Below are 20106 nucleotides of genomic sequence, written 5' to 3'. Positions count from 1 at the left end.
TGTAAATCAATTAAGCCTAGTCATCTTAGCAATCTTCTGCACTTAAGGACTGAGTGTCTTGAGTTTAATAATAATACACTTATCAAGGTTCCATTTAACTAGATTTATAACTATGCCTTTGTAATTCTTTCTCTGCTTTGTACTGCCTCTCTGGGTTTACAAAAGCACTCTTAATTGGGGATAATTATTTTAATACAACACTTTCAGAATAATTTTTTGTCCATTGCTTAAAGATGCAGCTGAGAATAGCTTTGGCCATTGTCTTGCTGATGTGATGAGACGCCATGGCCAAAGGCAACTTGAAGAGGGAAGAGTTTATTTCATCTCATGGCTCCAAGTCCATGTCCATCACTGAGGGAAGGCAGCAAGAACTCAAACAGGGTTGTAACCTGGAGGCAGGAACCAATGCAGAGGCCACCTAGGAGTGTGGCGAACTGCCTTGATCCTCCTGGCTTGCTCCACCTGCTTTCTGACAGCGTTTAGAACCACCAGCCCAGAGTGTAGCTCCACCCACAGTGGGCTGGGCCTTCCCACGTCAATCATCCATCAGGAAGGTGCGCCATTTTCTCAATTGAGGATCCCGCATGTATATCAAGTTGGCGGAAATCTAGCCAGTGCAGTCATAGTGGTTCATTTTTTTCTTAATTCCAGTGGCGATGCTCATCTTCATACCTCTCGATACCAGTTGAATCGAGTACAACTGTTCTTTGGCTTATTTTAATACATTCCAAGTCAGTAACAACTATAAGAAGCATATTCATGTCTTCATGTACTTTTGTTGTTGTTGCTGCTGCTGCTGCTGCTGCTGCTGCTGCTTGGGTACTGGGTGTTAATCCTGGGGCCTCCTTATGCTAGGCAAAGACTGGACCACTGCTTCCGTGTCCAGATCTAAACTACAGCAGTGATTCGACGCAGTTGCTGCCACCGCAGAAGCAGCGACTCGAGCAGCTGGAAGGATCTGGAAAAGGGGGTCCAAGCTCGCTATTGTGCCACAGCCAATTTGCCCATTCTAGTTGGCTTCTTTTCAGTTTTTATTATAGCCTGTTTTTAATTTCTCCCTCTCTCTCTTTAATTTTAACACCCTTCCTGGCTATCTGCAATGCATACTTATTGAAAGCCTCCTGAATCTTCATCTTCTTCCCTCAGCCCTCACTCTGCCCTCCCTAGTGCTTCTGGAGGAAGCTCCCTGGTGCCCACATGGATCTGATGTGCATAAAGACAAGTGTCGCTGAGCACTACTGTGCACTGATCTTCTCCTCCTTCCTAGAAACCCCCATTCCGCAAGCTTCTCCCCCTCTTCCTGGGATCTCCTTCCCTCGCCTTTCCTGAGTCCTACAGTGTGTAAAACCCCGAACGCTAGATTGTTTCTGCTCTCCCTCCTTGAAAATTTCTTAAAATGGTTCCCCAAGACCTTGGGCCATAAACTCCAACCTTTGCAAAAGAGTCACAATATCTAGCCCCAAAGTCCTTGGCCTTGAGCTTCCAGAGACGTCCTATTTCCTCCTGTTCTTGCCAATCTTCCATTTACAGCCATCACCGTCATAGTTGTGAAAACCCCAGACTTTAGCCATTCTTTGCCATGCTCCTGATTGAATTCCGTCTGTTATTTCTGAACTCCTGGTTCGCCTTTACCTAGGTACTAGTGAAAATGAGTACTGTGGCTTTCGGATTATTCTCTTTGACACCTGTATCCTTATATTTCAGTGTGTCCGCCCTTTTCTGCTACAGTGATGGTCCTAAGGAACATCTGATTGCTATTATTAAACTATGGCATCCTGATAGTGTTAGCCTTTGTGCTGTTGTAACAAACACCTACTTTTTGTTTTTATGTATTTTGGCTTGTTTTGGAGATTTTGGTTCACAGTAGGGCTGCCTGTGTTACTTTGGACTCACAGGAAGGCAGAATATCTGGCAAGGAGTGTGTTACGGAGCAGAGTAGCTCACCTCACGACAGCCAGAAAGCACAGAGACAAAGAGATGGAGGAGGGCTGGAGATCCAGCCTCTTTGAGGGCCATGCTCCCAATGACTACTTCCTTAGGTCCCAAATCTCCACCATTTCCCAATAATGCCATCGAATTTGGAATTTGTTAGTCAACTCACCCATTGATGAAGCCAGAAGCCTTATGATTCACCCATCAAAAGTCCTACCTACAAGCACTGCTAAATTGAGCATTCACACCAGAGACCTTTAGGACACCCTACTCATGGAAACACTGCTCATGGTACCTTCTCAAACCAGACAGCCTTTACCTGCCAATCAAAAGTAAGCTCCTCCCCCCCAGAACTCTTCATCAACTTTACTAGATTGCACTCATTCTTTGGGGGTCTTCTAGCATTGTCTGTACCTCAGTCTCAGTGTTTATTGCCTACCCTATGTCCTGGTATAATCTCGTCAGTCCGTCTGTTCTGATTTAGATGCTGACACAGCCTCAGTCTCCAGGAAAAAGTGAGCATTAGATACATATTTGTTGAATATAGTATTGACAGGTGCTCTTTTTAAAAATGTCCATACTTCCCTTCTGATTCTGAGATTAAAATCCAGATGCATAGTAAAACCCTGCCAGGAGTTCAGTTGAGCTTGGTCCAGACTCCCTCAATAATAGCTCTCCCCTGATGTCATCGCTGGGTTCAGTCTCTTAACATTCCAAGGCGGGCCAGGTTTGCAGGCCTCCTGGGTGTGCTTCTCTCGCCAGGCATCTACTGCTGTTTCCCCATAGAAGAAAATTACTTTTCTCTTTTAAAACCTAGAAACATGAGCTCTCACTCCGGGGTCTCCTCCAGTCCCAGAAATGAACATTAGTCTTAGTGTTTAGGTTGCAGTGTTGGACACCTGACTCCTGTCTCTTCTGCTCCTCATACCTGCTCTCACAATTACCTCTGGTTCATCTCTGTGTCTTCCCCAGAAGTGGGCATGGTATCTATCACAGCATTACACGGTCTGTTGGTCAAACAATGGGACAGAAATGCTGTCCGTGTGTTGAATCACGTGCAGATGGTCACTCACTACAGTTAGACTTCGGGTCTTTCAAATGTATGGTGGCGTGAAGGGGATATGTGAGGTAGAAACTATGCTTTGCATATTGAGTTTAGATCTTTCCCCCATGATGCTGAGTCAGACCCTCTCTGGCAATTCTCACAGCATCAGGGAGCGTCTCTAGTAAGTCAGCCCCAAGGGGAAAGAGGAACGTTCTGCAGTTCTCTCTATGGCTAAGCAGTATTACCTAGTAGGTCACGTGCAGTCAGTGGGTTTGGTACTTAATGGCATTTTAATTGGTGACAGTTGACCGTCCGTAACCCGTCCTCAGTCTAAGAGCATATGGAGTTGAAGGACTAAGAGAGCCTGTTGTTCTCACCCTGCAAAGTTGAGCCTCTTCTGCTGTGTGCCTTGTGTTTGGGCGGGGTGGGAACGTCTCCTGTCTTTTGGGTCACTCAGGCGGTCTTATGACCTATGAATAGACTTTGTTTGCATATACTTCCCAGGTATGTTGATGGCCCTTGAATCCTTCTTCCCAGGAACTGCCATCTAGTCATCTGGCACCAGTATGACTGCCGCAGGAAGCCACGTGACACATAGTTAATACCCTCTGTATTTGTGGGGGAAGGGATGGCCTATGTCGAAAGCATTTCAAACCCCAACAGGCAAACTCTCCAGCAACACAGTCAAGCTTTTAAGGACTGTGCTTGATGGGGGAGGCCAGGGGACATTTTTATGACGATAGCGTTGGAGGACGTACACCGTGGTTCAAATTCACTACAATTGTAGATGTTGGTTTTGCTTTCTGGAAGGTTGATTTCTTTTCATCCTCAATTCTGCCCAGGAAGCTAATTTCTCTTATCATTCTTATCTCGGAAATTAAAGTTGGGGTATTATATTTAGATTGCCAAAATATGTAAATACCTGTGTAACTTGGAAGAGTTTCTTCTACTCGATGGTAAAAGAGGCTGGGTGGCTGTGGCCTTTAAGGAAGGTCCATAACCCTTCTTTATGAAGGACTGAAGGGCTTCCTAGCTTTGTGTTGGTTAGTTTTCCATTACTGTAACAAAACACCTGAGCTAATTAGTTTATAAAGAGGAAAACTTTATTTGGAGTCCGTGGCCAACTGATCCTCTTGTTTTGAGCATGGGATGAGGAAGCCAGCCATGGATATGGTAGATCAAAGTGGCCAACCACCTGCCAGGGAACAAAGAGGCAGGAAGAGGAAGGCGGGAGTTCCAATATCCCATTCAAGGGCACACCTTGTACTTCTCTCCAAGGGACTCCCTCACCTTCTAAAGATTCCACTACTTTCTGAGCTTAACACATCAGACATTGAAGAACATTCCAAATCCAAACTATAGGAATGTGGTTCTTGTGGTCAGTCTAAGTTTTCCCTGAAAGCAAGACTCCTAGATTAAAGAAAGTAGAAATTATAAAAATCTAATGAAAGTGTGAGTGGTTTTAACGTTACCTATTTCCCATAGCCACTCCCTGCCCAGATCCCAGTGCTTCCAAGGTCTGAAATACAGCAGCAGGGCAATAGAAAGTCTCAAGCAGTGAGTCGTAGAGACAGGGGCACCAGAACAGACAGTAGACGAATATTTTCTTCCTCCCTTTCTCTCAACAAACAATTCTATGGAGGCTGTTACGTCTGCCATATTGAGAAATTACGACATTGATAGTTGCATCAACTCTGGAGTTAGTCTCCTGATGGCCTTTGGGGAATTCGGTCACCTGCCAGGGAAGCCCGTGGAAATCTTCATCTCCCTTCCCTGACTAGGCAGCTTAGTGAAGGCTAAGCAAATCTGATTGGGGCAGTGGTGCATGCCCACCATTCTAGCTCCTCAGGAGGCTGAGGCAGGAGCATTGCTTGAGACTTAGAGATTGGGACCAGTTTTATGTCACCGTGAGAGCCTGTCTCTTTAAATATAAGCAAAATTTGGTTAAAGGTGTTCTAGATCGCTAGGATCTGGCTGACTGTCCCGCAGCTTTCAGAACACATTGGTATGACTTCCATTCCAAAAGGCAAACGGAGCTCGAGTCACGTGCTTTCTGTTATCTGTCGCCATGGAAAGCGCAGGCCATCTGTGAGGCTCCCGTTTTAACACATGTCTCCCCCCTCTCTCTTTATTTCCATCACTTTCTTGGGGAAAACAAGCTGAGGAAGTGGAAAGGCTGGCGGCCATGCGCTCTGACTCGTTGGTCCCAGGTACGCACACCCCGCCCATCCGGAGGAGGAGTAAGTTTGCCAACCTGGGAAGGATTTTCAAGCCTTGGAAATGGAGGAAGAAGAAAAGCGAAAAGTTCAAGCACACGTCAGCAGGTAAGGCGGCTGCTGGGCGGCTGCTGGCCTTGTTTTTCGTTGGCTGTTCGTTGAATTAAACTCGGCATCTTAATTTGTAGGATTTCGATTACCACAAATGTCTGATGCAAAACAGAAATTTCAGCCTTGGAATTTTTCTCACCTTTAGCAATTCCCGATTTGATTAGAAATTGCCTTCCCACCTTTCACGGATATATTTCTTTCTCTTTCCTCTTGTTGGTTATTTTTTAATTCAAAAATGACTGCTCTTTGTTTGATTTATAAATTATGTGAACTCGGAATTCCACCTTTTCTATAATTGAAGACATTCACTGCTGCCCAATTCTTATTATTCACCCTGATTTTCACTCCTCCAGTGAAAGTCAACACACAGAAGGAAAAAAAAATGACTTATGTACGGTCGTTGGTGGATAAGATCAGGTTATTTCATGGAGGAAGAGTCGTGAAATAATGATTCTTAGACAAGGCAGAAGAACAGAGTGGAAGTGAAGTTAACCTTGTGCTTCCTAACTCAGCAGCCTGCTGGGAAATGTTGGGGGAGATGACCTCAACCTGGAACCAGACGGCCTAGGTTCAAGTCCAGGTTCTGGTATTTGCTGGCTACAGGAGTTTGCTTAGTTTATTTACCTGTACCTCAATTTTCTCATCAATAAAACCAGAGGGTAAGAATTAGTACTTTATATGAATTTTTATCTGTGGAGATTTGAGCAAAGCAGGTACCTGTTTTTTAAGCGCATGAAGATGTGGAAAGAGAAATTGTATATAGAATGACCAGGAGTTTTTATCGTGTTAGTTTAGAGGAGATGACAGGAAATCTGTGTAGATTGCATTTGGGTTTGTCGTAGTCTTGGGTTGATATACCAAAATACTACCCATGAGGTGGTTTAAGCGAGGGAAGTTTTTATCTCTTAGTCACAAAGGCTGTAAGTCCCAGGTAAAGTTGTGAACTATGCTGGAGACTTGGTTGGTTGATCAGTGATTTTGTCTTGCTATGCACTCACAGACCTTTTTTCCGTGGATCCACGGAGCAATTGCAGTCTGGATATCATCTAAGGGGGGAACCTATCAACGGCCCATGCTCTTGACCTCATCTAAGCCTAGCTAGTGTCCAGAGACCCACATCTCTCCCTCCAGTCACATGGGGTGGGGGAGGAGGCTTAAGGCTTCTTATAAGACCTTGAGAATAATGCAAATTAATCTATAAGCCTTTGTTTCTCTTTATGGATCCCGTCACTCCCTGGGCTCTGTTTTCTTCTCCCACCATTTTCTAAAAACTCCAATGCAAGCAAAGTAACAAACAGGAAGGGGTCGAAATGGGCATGGCTCTCGACAGACATGCCCAGCGCCTGCTTCCTGAGCACCAGGGCCCTGTAGCCCTGATTTGCTCCATCCTGAAATGACAACGGGCCTGTGTACATCAAGGCCTCTCTGAGGCAGTCCCTTCACTCTGACTCTGCCTTCAGCTCCTTTTGGATGAGTGCTAATGTGCTGGTGTCAGATAACTCTTGAAGTGTTACAAACCCGAGAACTTCTAATGGCAAGCTCTTGGGACACCTACCCTTTATCCAGTAGATTTACTATCTTTAAATTCTTATCCTTATCCGTGTGCTTGATTTGGCTTAGAATACCTTTTATATGTGATTTCAGTCTCTTTTTAAAAGACACAGCTCCTAAATGGGTATAGTTTCCAACTGCCCTCTAAATATGTATATGTATGTGTATGTGCATATATATACACATATATAATATACATGCGCACGCACACACACACATATATATATACCTATGTGTGTGTGTGTATATATATATATATATATATATATAAAATATACCTGGACCTAAGTGCCACCATCAGACCCTGCTAGAGAAGTTTCTTTGTGCAATGGTTGGCAGCTATACAAGGTCAAGGTCAAATGGTTGACAAGCTACACTGCCTATGAGGTGCTCAGCTATGAAGGGTCATCTGTATTACACCTCTTCATCCCACACTGCAGGAAACATCACAGAAGATGGGGCAGAGAGATGGTGAAAGCCAGAGGTCAGGGAGAAATAAGGTGAACTGGCCTCCTCTGTGTCTGACAGAACCACTGTACACAATAGCTCACAGCAGCCGTGGTTGCCCACAAAACACCTTCATAAGATAAAAACAGTTGACAGCCCAGCACGGAGCAGGGAAGGGCTTATGTCCATTAAAAAAAATGAAAAATACGTAGAGAGGAAATCTAATGAAATGTACTCTGTCGGCAGCACCAGGCAGCAGACACTAGAACGGAAAAGGAAGTAAGTGTGTCCTTTAAGGGAGTGGGTGTGTCCTTTAAGGGAGTGGGTGTGTCCTTTAAGGAAGTGGGTGTGTCCTTTAGGACTTAATTGAGGGTTGTTAGCTGCTGAGGGAGTCAGTTACCTTTTAGGCTTCGGTCCCTAGTGGTTGCCCAGATGCCAGGGGATGGCCCTTAACCCATGTGTGTATGAGCAGTACTAATTGGACTCAGTGAGTTATTATATATAAAATGAGAGAGGGGAGGGAGGGAGGGAGAGAACATGAAGTTATGGAGGGATAAGGATTGAAGAATAGATCTAGGAAAAGTTGGGGATTGAATGGGGTTTGTGAATATGATCAATATACATTGTAAATAAGTTAAGAAGTTCTCTAAGAATTAATAAGAATATTAATTTAAAAAAAGATAAAGCTCCTGGATTAGAAAACAGAGGGTACACTATATAATGTCTCCTTACCATGATAGATGGATGAGCAAACCATGTTACTGAAGCTATTCTGGTTTGTTTTAAATCCCATGTTTCGCCCTGTGTAGCCTCCTTTCTTCTTACTTGGATTTCAGGATGCCATTTATCACTTTGCAGAGGAAAACTTTGCGAGCTGGCTCTCAACCCAGAGGGATACTTTTGACAACAAGAGATAGTCCACAGGATGAATTGTACATTGGTATATAATTGAAAAGGTTGACTCTTCTGCGTTTGCATAGGTCACAAATACAAGAGATATACAAGAGGAGTCCTAGGTTTTGAGAATGCAAACCGGTCAGCCATTTCTAGCTGGGTGTGCACATATTTGTCTTGTATTTGTATGCTGTTAAAGACAAGGCATTATTCAGGTGTGCTTATTGAAGCGGGCAAGATGGGTTCATTTGGGACGATCACAGTAGGTAGAGTGACTTTCTCAGTGGGGTCCTTCAGAGGTGGGGGGAGAGATAGTTCAAATATCACTTGGAAATCCTAGGAAACTGAATGAGGATGAGACAAGGGTAAGTGTGTGGATAATAACTAAGAAGAAGCATCTTCAGGAGTAGGAGAAATGCTGGTTTAATAGACCTAAGGATGATAAACGTCACTGAGAAGAGGTGTGGTAGATAAAGAATCCCACTGGAGACCAAGGTTGGTATTAAAGGCAGAAGATTCTGGCTAAAACTGGAGATGCAGAAAGTGATACGGAAGCCCCAGACCTTTGCCAGTCCCCTCCACTGTTTCCTGGTAATCAGGGACATTGAACATGAATGTGATGTAAACTCCTGCTGCCACTCTGTCACGGAGTCCCCGCCACCCTGCCATTGCCATCACAGTAGCCTTACATCCCCTCACACTGTCAGCCTAAGATGTTTCTTATCAAACGTTCACTCACAACAGCTGTAGAAGCAGCTAATGCAGCACTGATGGCGTTCTCTGCTGTCCATCACGGCTGTGGATAAAGCCACAGGAGCCACCCTGGGCTGTAATTTTGCCAGGTGAATAAAAAGAGGAAGAGGAAATGAAATGAAACTAAACAAATACTTGTATCCATGTCCAAGATTTTTGTAACAAGTTTACCTAAGCTCGGTGGTGTAAAGCCACAGAAATGGGTTGGCTCACAGTTCTGAAGACCAAAGTCCACAGGCAAGGTGTCAGTTGGGCAGGCTCCTCATGGCATTCTGAGGGAGGGGCTCTTCTTCTTCTGTCCCTCCTGCTGCTGACCGTGCCAGCATTGCTTGGCCCATTGCTGTGCTTCAGGTCTGCCTATTCCATTACCTGCTTCCCTTTTGTCTCTCTGGGTCCCAAATCCTCTCTCTTACAAGGACACTGGATTTAGGAATAATATTTAGGAATAAGCCCATTCAGAAATCTCTGAGCCTGGCATGATGTCTGACTCACATCTGTTAGCACAGTACTGGAAATACCTATAGGCCTACACAGTGAGACCCCCATCTCCAAACAACGGCATCAACAAAAACAATTTCACTTTGTTATACTCGCAATTCCATTATTATCAAGTAAGTTTTCATTCATAGTCACTAGGAACTCTCATGTGCTGTTTGGAAGGTAGCGAGGGTTAAAATAGACATTGGATTAGTAAAGAGAACTCCTGTAGATTGGCAGGAATTAGAAAAGCCAATCTACTTCGAGGCCCAGAGATGTCAAAGAACTTGAGACTATCCATGAGGTTAGTGGCAGAAGCAAATGGAAGAATAAATGCACATGGAGACAAAACCCAGATCCTCAAATAAAGGATCCTTAAAATGGCACTGTATGGAGCATGACCAATACAGAGACGATGCTCACAACCAACCATTGAACTGAGAACAGGGCTCCCAATGGAGGAGTTAGAGAAAGGACTGAAGGAGCTGCAGAGGCTTGCAACCCTATAAGAACAACAATACCGACCAACCAGAGCTTCCAGGGACTAAACCACCATCCAAAGAGTACACATGGACAGACCCATGGCTCCAGCTGCGTATGTAGCAGAGGATGGCCTTGTCAGGCACCAATGGGAGGGGAAGCCCTTGGTCCTGCCAAGGCTGGACTCCCCAGTGTAGGGGAATGGTAGGGTGGGGAGGTGGGAAGGAGTGAGTGGATGGGTGGGGGAACACCCTCATAAAAGAAAGGGGGAGGGGGGATAGGATAGGGATTTATGGACGGGAAACCAGGAAAGGGGATAACATTTGAAATGTAAATTTAAAAATATCCAATAAAAAAAAAAGAAATAAAATTGCACTGATACTTTAAAAAAAAAAAAAAACCACGGTACTGTATGGAAACAAAACATAGACCACCACCATGGTATAGACCCAAATGCTCATGTATCTCATTTGTAAGATTTCATTCTGACTTACTTCATCAGTCAAGTAGGACAAGGGACCTTCCTGTATCGTTTCCATATCCAACTGCTGAACTAACAATTTTTCTGGACAACTCTCCATTCTTTTCCCAAACTGAGATGTTTTAGTCCACCATCTTTGCGAGGGACCGAGGTACTACCATGGAACGGAGTCACAAATATCAAGGGCTGCTCTCCAGTCCTTTTCTCTTTCCATTAGCAGACACTCCTAACACAAACCACGGCATTACTAGGACGGCAACTCCCAGGCAGTAGTCACTGCTTGCCTGTCTCCCTCCCAACTGTGACTCACGGTGGCGGCGTTCATCCCTGCCTGGCAGACAGCAGTATGACTGAGCCAGAAACAGTAGCACTCCATTGGTGGGACCCAGAAACAATCCATTCGCTTTTGCGCATGGTTTTTCTGTGCCAAATGATACAACCGGAACAGGATCTGTGGACAGGATATCGAAAGGACTCCCATAACCAGAGAACACCAGCTTCTCTTTGGGCTCCTGAGCCTAACATTCGTTCTGATGAAAGTGTTACTCATCCCGAAAGCCTCCAGTCAGTGCAGCAGCAGCCAGCTTTTCACCCTGGCCTGGGAAGCATCGACTTCATCTTGCTGCTGGCCATCCCCTTCCCGTAGAGCCAGACCACCCACGAGTCAGTCACTGTTGACATTCGAGTCCATCTCCAGCAAATCCACATGGCTAGATCAAGCTCTCGAGATCGAGGAGACAGTCTATGTTCGAATGTTAGGCTACGCCTTTGAACCTGGTACCATATATAGGTCTCTGGGCTCTTCCGGAAGTCTGTTCCTGATGCTCAAGATGACAAGCGCCTGTGCTAATCTTAGAACATTAACTTCTCTCTACTGGGAATTCCTATCAAACCACAAACATGATGTAGGGAAGTTCATTTATAATTCTTGGAGCAGAGAAACGGAAGCTCAGAGTGCGTGAAGGCTGATCTTGATCTGCCTTTGTCGCGTGACGTTGCACCCCATTGAAGAAAATGGAAACGTCATCCTTCTCCATAAAGGCAAGATCTGCCTGTCATGCAGGCAGGCCCTGTGGATCACCACCAGCACGGCTTATGAGCTGGGAGCTTATGTTATCCCCTGATAAGTTAAGAAGATGAGACTGATGGACAGCCCTGAGCCTTCTAGGAGCCCCAGAACCCTCATTTTTAAGTTTCTTGGTGTCTCCATTTTCCTAGCAAAGGAACAGGGTCTCCTCCTTCCTGAGAACCTAGGTTTTAGACTTTTACAAATCACAGGAAATGAAAAAATGGTCCCAACTTGGCACACTTCTTTTATTTATGTGAAGATCATTGTCCATGAAATTTGAACAGTGAGGACAAGTATGATTCGTACCCCTCCCTCCTCTAAAGGCCGTGGTCTGGAAGGAAGAGCAGATAACAAGGTTAGGAAGTGTAGGGATGTATTCGTGACATAAGAGAGGCGCACAAGCCTCTAAGCGTGCAAAGGGCACAAGCCAGCTAGTTACAAGTCACCAGGGGAGTTTCCCACAGAACTGGGTGGTTCATCAAGAAACAAGACGATGAAAACAAGCAAGTCTTCTCTCCTGGCCAAGAGAATAAGAGTGGTACAGAGGCCAGAGAAGAGAGACGTAGCCTCCGAACAGCTTATGCTTTGAAAGGAATTGTGGGCTTAAAGAAGGTCAGGAGGGAGAGGAGAATGGGATTTGAAGAGGTGGGCGAGGGATCATGTTGAACACTCTGATGAGGACATGTGAAGGAGCCCGGGCTTTATCTGAAGGCAGTAAAAACATGAGGACTTGGGGAGATAGCTCAGTCAGTAAAGTGATTGCTATGTAAGCATGGGAACCTGAGTTCACTCCCTAGAACCCACATTGAAGAGTCAGGTGTGATGGCATACTTATAATCCAGGAGGCTGGGACAGACAGATCTCTGAAGCTTGGTAGCCAGTCATCCTGGCCAAATTGGACAGTGAGGGTCCCTATCGTATAAAGCAAGGTGAATAGCACCCTAAAATGACACCTAAGATTAACTTCTGGTCTACATACACACACACACACACACACACACACACACACACACACACACACACACACCTGTGCATGCACACATCTACACAAAACTTCGCAAAAAAGAGCCCTGTATTTTTTTTTAAAAAGGTCAGTCTTTCTACCATGGGAAAAAGCTTGGCATGGAACCAGATGTTTTCAAGTTTATATCGTAGCACCTACATATCTGTTTATAACCGAAAGAAACTTTACTTCAAATAGAATTAAGAAGACACCTCATTACCATCACATTAAATGTCATATTAATTGTTCCTATTGATTCTGGTAGCAAGTAAACCAGTTAGCAGGTGGTTGATTATAATGTTGGGGAGAAGGGAAGACAGACTAGACTAAAATAGTGTCAGCAGCAGATGATAGCTATGAACAAACCAGGAGATATTTAGGAAACAGAATGAGCAGTATTGATTACAGATTGGGTATGGGAGAAGAGAAGAGTGAGCTCCCCTTGGACTGTGTGCTGAGCTGTTAGTGCAGTACTGTTCCCTAGGTCAGAGATGCCCAAGCAAAGGCTTCTGGGTAAAATGATCCATCTGGCAAAACATAATTCCACCTGATTTCAAGGCATCAGATGGAGGGGTACTGGGTATAGAGACTGGGGACGTGAACAGAACTGGCTGAAAAGGTTCACCAGAAGTCATGGGCACCTGGGTTATCCTTGAAGCCATGAGCTATAAACTAGGAAGTTACCTGGAAAGCAGGAGGAGGTCAGAACAGCCTGGTGGGGACCAAGAAGGCAGAGGAGGCTTGGTGGTTAAAAGAGAAAGCCAGGAGGACCTGTTGGTGGTTTCACCAAATCAGAGCATGAGAGTTGAAGCAAGGAGAAAGGTCAGTGCTTTGGGGCCTGACAAGATGGTCACTGGACTGGGGAGTTTCAGGAATTTTCTCTGGTAAGTCACTATTCATGTCCTTGGAATAATGATTCTAGGGAAGCCATTTGGCTGGAATTCAGTTAGCATATGGCTGACAAGCATGAGCAAGGAGAGGATACAGATTTTAAAAGTTGAGGGCAGGAGAGATGGCTCAGCAGTTTAGAGCACCGACTGCTCTTCCAGAGGTCCCGAGTTCAAATCCCAGCAACCACATGGTGGCTCACAACCATCTGTGATGGGATCCGATGTCCTCTTTTGGTGTGTCTGAAGACAATTACAGTGTACTTATATATAATAAATAAGTAACTAAATCTAAAAAACCTAAAAGTTCAGCAGAAGGAAGAGAAAGAGGCCTGTTTTGTTGAAGGTTGGTCAGAGTTGCAAAGCTGCCCAGTTTGCGCTAACTGATGTTTGTGCACCGAGGGAAATCAAAACATCCATGGAGCGATTACAAAGCCAGAGGAATGGCATTGCACACATGGAGAGTCCCATGCGTAGGGAAGACAAATTTCCAAGTGTCAGCGTTTGGTTCCAGTAAGAAGACGTCACATCAAGTCCAGTTACCATCAGCATCTGGCTGGGTCACATGTTCCCCATGAGTGATTGTGGGGAGCAGCCCATCTGGTCTGATCCTCGGTGCTAAAAATAGACAGAAATAAAGAGAGGTCAAGCGTAGACAGGCCAAAAATGTTCTTTCTCATATGTCCCCATCTGTGACCCACAAACAAAACGTCTAGGCTTTACAAGGCAAAGTGGGGCTGGGGGGACAAAGACTGTGGAAATCGATGCCTTTCCATGCTGGTTTATGAAAGATTCAGCCGTTACCTCTCAAAGTGAAGTTTATCCAGTATTTTTGCTTATAATTCAAAAGTATTAAATGCCCTTTTTCCCTTACTGGTCCCCCCAAGAATCAAAGAATGTAGGTGGGGGGCACAAGAGTGGATTTTGAACTGAAAGTCAGTCATGTGGCTAGCCAGTGTTGTGTTGATAATTTCACAGTTAAAAGAAGGAAGGAGGGTTGGGGATTTAGCTCAGTGGTAGAGCGCTTGCCTAGGAAGCGCAAGGCCCTGGGTCGGTCCCCAGCTCCGAAAAAAAAGAACCAAAAAAAAAAAAAAAAAGAAGGAAGGAGAGGAAGGTAATGAAGCGAAGATGAAAAGTTGAGGTCTTTGAGGAATTTGCCATCACTCATAATTATTCTGCTTATTAGACTGATATGTAGATTAGGCTAGAAAACAGCGAAAGCAGAAATGCAGTTGGACCACAGTTGGTCCTCAGGTTGTCAACTGCTGTGTAAAAATGCATCCTAAGGTCATGCCTTAAAACAGCAGCAACCGTGTATGGTTTCTCATGGCGGAGAGATTGACTAGGCTCAACAAGATGGCTCTCCTGCTACCCTATTAAGAAGTCTTACACGTTTGGAACCAGATGGGCTTGAAATCATTTGGAGGCACGCAGGGACATGAGGGGAGCTAGGACGTATTCTCTTTCCGTGCTGTCTCAGGGACTTCTATGCAGTCTCATCTTCTGGTCTCTCAGTCAGGCAGACCAGGGCTCCTGAGTGCAAAAGTGGGGACTGACAGGGCTCTAGAGGATCCAATGCCTTTTTCAGGCCTCCATGGGCACCCACATACATCACACACACACACACACACACACACACACACACACACACACACACACACACACCTTTTTTAAAATGACAGATTCAGAATTGAGGCGGTTTCATAGTCATGGTATTTTCATGGTTAAAGTCATAGGGCCAACCTAGAATCACAATTGGAGTGGCATTAGCAAAGGCAAAGATCCCAGGGCTGTCTTTAGAGGTCAACTCCTGTCCTTGTTCAAGGTATAATACAGGACAGCTGCCTCTGTATTCTTCCTCTCAAGGAAAAATGTGCTTCCACCAGCATGTTGGCTACAGCAGTGGCTCTGTTTCCTATGTCCTGTAAAAGAAGCACAACTCTGCCTTGCCTTGTGGATGTTAATCTTACAATGGACATGTGTGGTTGGAGTGATTTGAATATGCGTGGCCCAGGGACTGGCACTGTTAGGTACAGTGGCCTTATTATTAGTGGGCTTTGAGTGCCTCCTCCTAGCTGCCTGAGGATAGTCTACTCCCGACTTACTTTGGATGAAGATACAGAACTCTCAGCTCCTCCAGCACCATGCCTGGCTGGACACCGCCAGTCACCAAGGCTTCCTGCCTTGATGATAATGGACTGAACCTCTGAACCTGTGAGCCAGCCCCAGTTAAATGTTGTCCGTATAAGAGTTGCCTTGGCCATGGTGTCTCTTCACAGCAATGGAAACCTTAACTAAGACAGCGGTATTATAATTATTGCTGGCACTGGGGGTTTAGCATAGTGCACAGGCATGCTAGTCAAGAGCTCTATGACAGAGCTACACGTCCCAGCACCTCACTTGGTATGGTGAACCACACGTGACAGTTGGGAAAACTGGGGCTCAGTAATTGCCTGTTGAAAATTGCAAAGCTGGGGTTTGACTTGGCTTCTATAGCCTCGCAAGTTAGATTGCCTTTGAGATCCATGAGTTTCAGACTTTATAATTCACATGATATTTTTAAAGACTTAACTACTTAATAGTAGAATTTCACTTTTTTTTTCTTTTCTGAGATATCATTATAAGGCTGAAATGTGAACTAAGGGAGACTTATTCATAAAAACAGACACTGCAAGCCGCACGGGAATCGGCCTTAATTGGTTTTAAAGTTAAAGGGGCCAGGATGTAGTGGCCCACTTCTGTAATCCAGCACTTGGGAAGGTTGAGACAAGAGGATTATTGGTTCAAAGCCAGCATAGGTTATATAGGAAAAACTTAAAGAAAAGTAATGATAGTAAAGACAGATGGTAACATCCAGCACGTTTTGGTAGGTAGCTCACATTGGTACACAGGTTATGATGTCTATTTTAATGGCCTCTATGTGGTAGAGGGTCTAGGTTTGTTGAATGACTTAAAAAGCAAGAAATTAATTGAATACCCTTAATTGGAAAGCTCAAAATTCCCAATGCCCTGTAAGATTTTTAATTGAATAGTATGATTTGATATTTTAATTAATGTACTGGATTAAAACCGTATAATATTTCTTTGGGGTATATTTATAAGATATATATGAAACCTAATTATATTTAGACTTGGGCCAAATTCTCCAAGATACCTCATTATGTATATATAAATATTCCAAAATCCAAGCCACTTCTTGTCCCCAGAATTTGGGAAGAGGGAGGCTTCATCTATACCATCCCATAACCAGTTTCTTGAAAAGGTAGCTGCCTACATGTTTGTTTTGGAATGCTGCCTTATTCTGCTGTATGGAACACGGGAACAGTAGGTTGGGTAAGCAGGCATTCATCACAGAGGCTTCGGGAGTGTTCACCAAATTCTTTCCTTTAAAAAGTGTGTGCGTGTGTGTTGCCTGCATCTACATATGTGTACTGTGTGTCTGATTGGTACCCAAGGAAATAAAAAGAGACACTTAGAACCCCCAGGACTGAAATTATGGATGGTTCTTGGAGCCAAACCCCAGTCCTCCACAAGAGTATCAAGTGCTTTTAACTTCTAGGCCATCTCCACAGCTCCCATAAAATTAATATCAAACTATGGACAAGAGAGTTTGTCATTTGTCCTAAGATGTATAGACTTCTAAGCTTAGAAGCTGTGTGTCAGGAGGTGATCTTGAACAATTGACAGGGGGCACATGGTAGAGCCCAAGGGTTGCTTTACCCAGGGCAGTTTGCATTTGATATGATGTGATTCTCTTCTCTTTGACATATGAATAAAACTTGTACATCATAAGGTTGTTGGTGGATTGAAAAGAAAACTCTAAAAGTGCCTTAGGTGAGGTGTGTTTTATCTTCCATTATTTTTCTTGTGAGACCGTGTGTTTGGAAAGGCAACACCCAGAATAAGAAGCAGCTTCCTTTGAATATCTTGCACCTGAGATGCTGCTTTCTCCCAGTGCTTTTAGATCTTGGCAATGTTTGCCGAGGGGCTGCATGGAGAAGCCTGCTTTTAGATGCACTGTACCTTTCCACAGAGCTGAGGTTTGGTTCCAACAAGTAAATTCACTAAAGCATTCCCTCCTCTCTCTGAATTCATAATAAACTGTGCGAACCCAATGGCCCAGAGAGAATGTGCCTTCCTGTGTCTCCTTGGTGCTTCATGGGTACAAATGCGAACGATAGAAGATGCTGTAGGAGGTAGATATGCCCAGGGTCTCCTTTTGAAACTCTATGGCAAGCCAGAAGGCTCAGAAAGTGATGATTTGCCTACTTTCCAAAGCTGGAGAGTTGACTTGGAAGTCAGTTGGAATATGATTTGCACCCAAGTCTGAGAGGAGAATCATAAGCCAAGCCTGTGTGAGGGGAAGACAGGAGTGTGGCCCCATAAGCATATAAGTTGCCAAACCCAAGGCCGGAAGAGAAGGGCACAGAGAGGAAGATCAAAATTCTATGAGGACCAATACCAGGGCATTAGAGAAACCCACCACTCTCTCCCCTTTCAGGGAAATGAATTCAGGGCAGAGGGTTCCTTGTTTTTGTTTTGTTTTGTTTTTTTACAGAATAAAATGTGTTCGTAGCCTCCATTCCACATTGCTTCCTTTTCTCATGAAGCAATTTTGAAGAGTCTTTTCCAGTGTCATCTTCTTTCATCAACATGTCCCCCGTGCCCAGATTTCTTGGCTGCTGTTGTCTTCAGTTTCATCAGAAAGTCGTAGTGTTCTCGCCCATCCAGGCCCTTCACCACACGTGGAGGTTCTCCAGGGTGCCTGATAAGCGCCTCTCACTGCGGACTCCTCTGTAGTTAAGCCTGGGAATCAGCCGTTATCTTTCCTGTAGCATTTCTATGTTGAATACATTGTTTCAGTTTGCTTTTAGTCAAGATGGCATGTAGCCCAGGCTGATGTTAAACCTACTGTGTAGAATGACCTTAAACTTTTGATCCCCCTGCCTCCAACGCCCAAGTGCTGGGACTACAGATATGGGCACACACACACTGCCAAGGCTGATTTATGCAGGGCTGAGGATGGGACTCGGGGTTCTGTCCATGAAGCTCACGTCACCAGCTGAGCTACACCCCTACCCCAAGCACCAGTCAGCGTCTTTGTGTTTCACAATGTCACTTCAGCAGTGGTCTCACAAGGTTTCATCTTCAAATGATGGCCACTGGCATTTCAGTGTGTGAGAGTATATTCTGTAGCGTTTCATAACATGATTACTCAATGACACATTTCCTTAAAGGAGGCGTGGCTTGTTCTCTGTCATCCTTCCCTGCCTGTTTCCTTTCCTGAGCCTCCATTGTTCACATTCAAACCTCAGATTTGAATCCTTTGGCTGATACCACCTCTGCTTTGAGACCAACTTTCTGCCGGATACCAGAGGAGCCCAGTACTAGTCTTTTGTCTGTTGCTGATACTGTGGACTAATTGAATTATAAAGAAAAGAGGTTTGGTTTTGGCACGTGGTTCTGGTCCAAGATCAAGGGCCATTTCTGGTGACAGTCTTCCTTCAGACAGTCCTGAGGGGGCAGAAGGGATCGCAGGAAGAAGACAGGTGCCACCAAAGAGCCACTAAACTGGCTTCCATTGATACCCTATCCAAAGATGATTAACTCATCATTCTATTAACTCGTTAATCGCATGATTGGATTCGTCTGTTTATGGTGGCAGATCTCTGGTTGTCTCCTAGAGGTCTCACCTGGTCTGGCCACTTACTTGATATAGCAAAGATCAAATTTCAGTGTTACAAGCCGAAGAAGCAAGTTAGTAGATGCTAAAATGCTTCCTTTGGTTCCTAACAGGATTCTCTTCCAGAGACATCTTGACTCCATAAAACGAGTCATTGCTACTTATGGGACATCTGTGATGAATCAAGTCTCAGTTTTATTTTCAAACCCAGGCTAATTACTGACATGCACTTTCCTTCCTCCGCTCTCATTTAGTGCATATATTTATCTGGGTTCCTTGTATGCCTCTGGTGATCTCCTTTTGGGTTTTATTCACTGACTCTCAATAATTCCATTATTACTTACTAATCCCTAGTCTTAACCAGTACTGTGGCTGATGACTGATCATCGTGTGTCCCCTGCATGACAAATACTTAGCTGGCTGTGTTGTAGCTTTTCCAGGGGTCTGCAGAATCGATTGCTCCTAATATCTGGTTTATAGACTAAGGTAAGGGGGCTCGGAAAAGGTCGGTAGCTTGCTGAAGCTCACACAGCTAGAAAATGATATAAACCCAGGGATTCCGATGCAAGCCCAGTTCACCTCATGGTCTTTGGGCTTTGTGTGGAAAGAGTTCTGTGGCACAGGGCTTGAAAATGTGAGGAACAGACAGGTCAAGACACTGCGTGTCTGAATACATTAGGGTTTTTGTTTGTTTGTTGTTGTTTATTATCATGGGGTTTATTTAGTTAACATTTTTTCATTTTTTATTGGATATTTTCATTATCTACATTTCAAATGTTATCCCCCTTCCTGGTTTCTTTCCAGAAACGCCCTATTCCATCCCCCGAACCCCTGCCTCCATGAGGGTGCTCCCCCACCCATCCACCACTCTGTTCTCACTGCCCTGACATTCCCCTACACTGGGACATCGAGCCTTCACAGGACCAAGGGCCTCTCCTCCCATGGATGCCTGACAAGACCATCCTCGGCTACATATGTGGCTAGAGCCATGGGTCGCTCCATGTGTACTCTTTGGTTGGTGGTTTAGTCCCTGGAAGCTCTGGGGTGTCTGGTTGGTTGCTATTGTTGTTCTTCCTA

General features: G+C 44.7%; 1 protein-coding gene across 14 annotated transcripts in view; it reads left to right on the top strand.

Moving 5' to 3' along the window:
• The window catches only part of Phactr1 (phosphatase and actin regulator 1), a 477222-nt gene that overhangs the window by 279244 nt on the left and 177872 nt on the right, over nucleotides 1-20106 (top strand). For all 14 annotated transcript variants that reach the window (XM_039095677.2, XM_063276382.1, XM_063276381.1 and 11 more), the window contains one exon: nucleotides 5137-5301. In XM_039095677.2, the coding sequence (XP_038951605.1) occupies nucleotides 5137-5301 (165 nt within the window). The remainder of the gene's footprint in view (nucleotides 1-5136; nucleotides 5302-20106) is intronic.

The sequence above is a fragment of the Rattus norvegicus genome, chromosome 17 (genome assembly GCF_036323735.1).
Source record: "Rattus norvegicus strain BN/NHsdMcwi chromosome 17, GRCr8, whole genome shotgun sequence".
Classification (NCBI taxonomy): Eukaryota; Metazoa; Chordata; class Mammalia; order Rodentia; family Muridae; genus Rattus; species Rattus norvegicus.
Note: the sequence above shows the minus strand (reverse complement) of the source record. Positions and strands in the feature narration are given on the sequence as shown.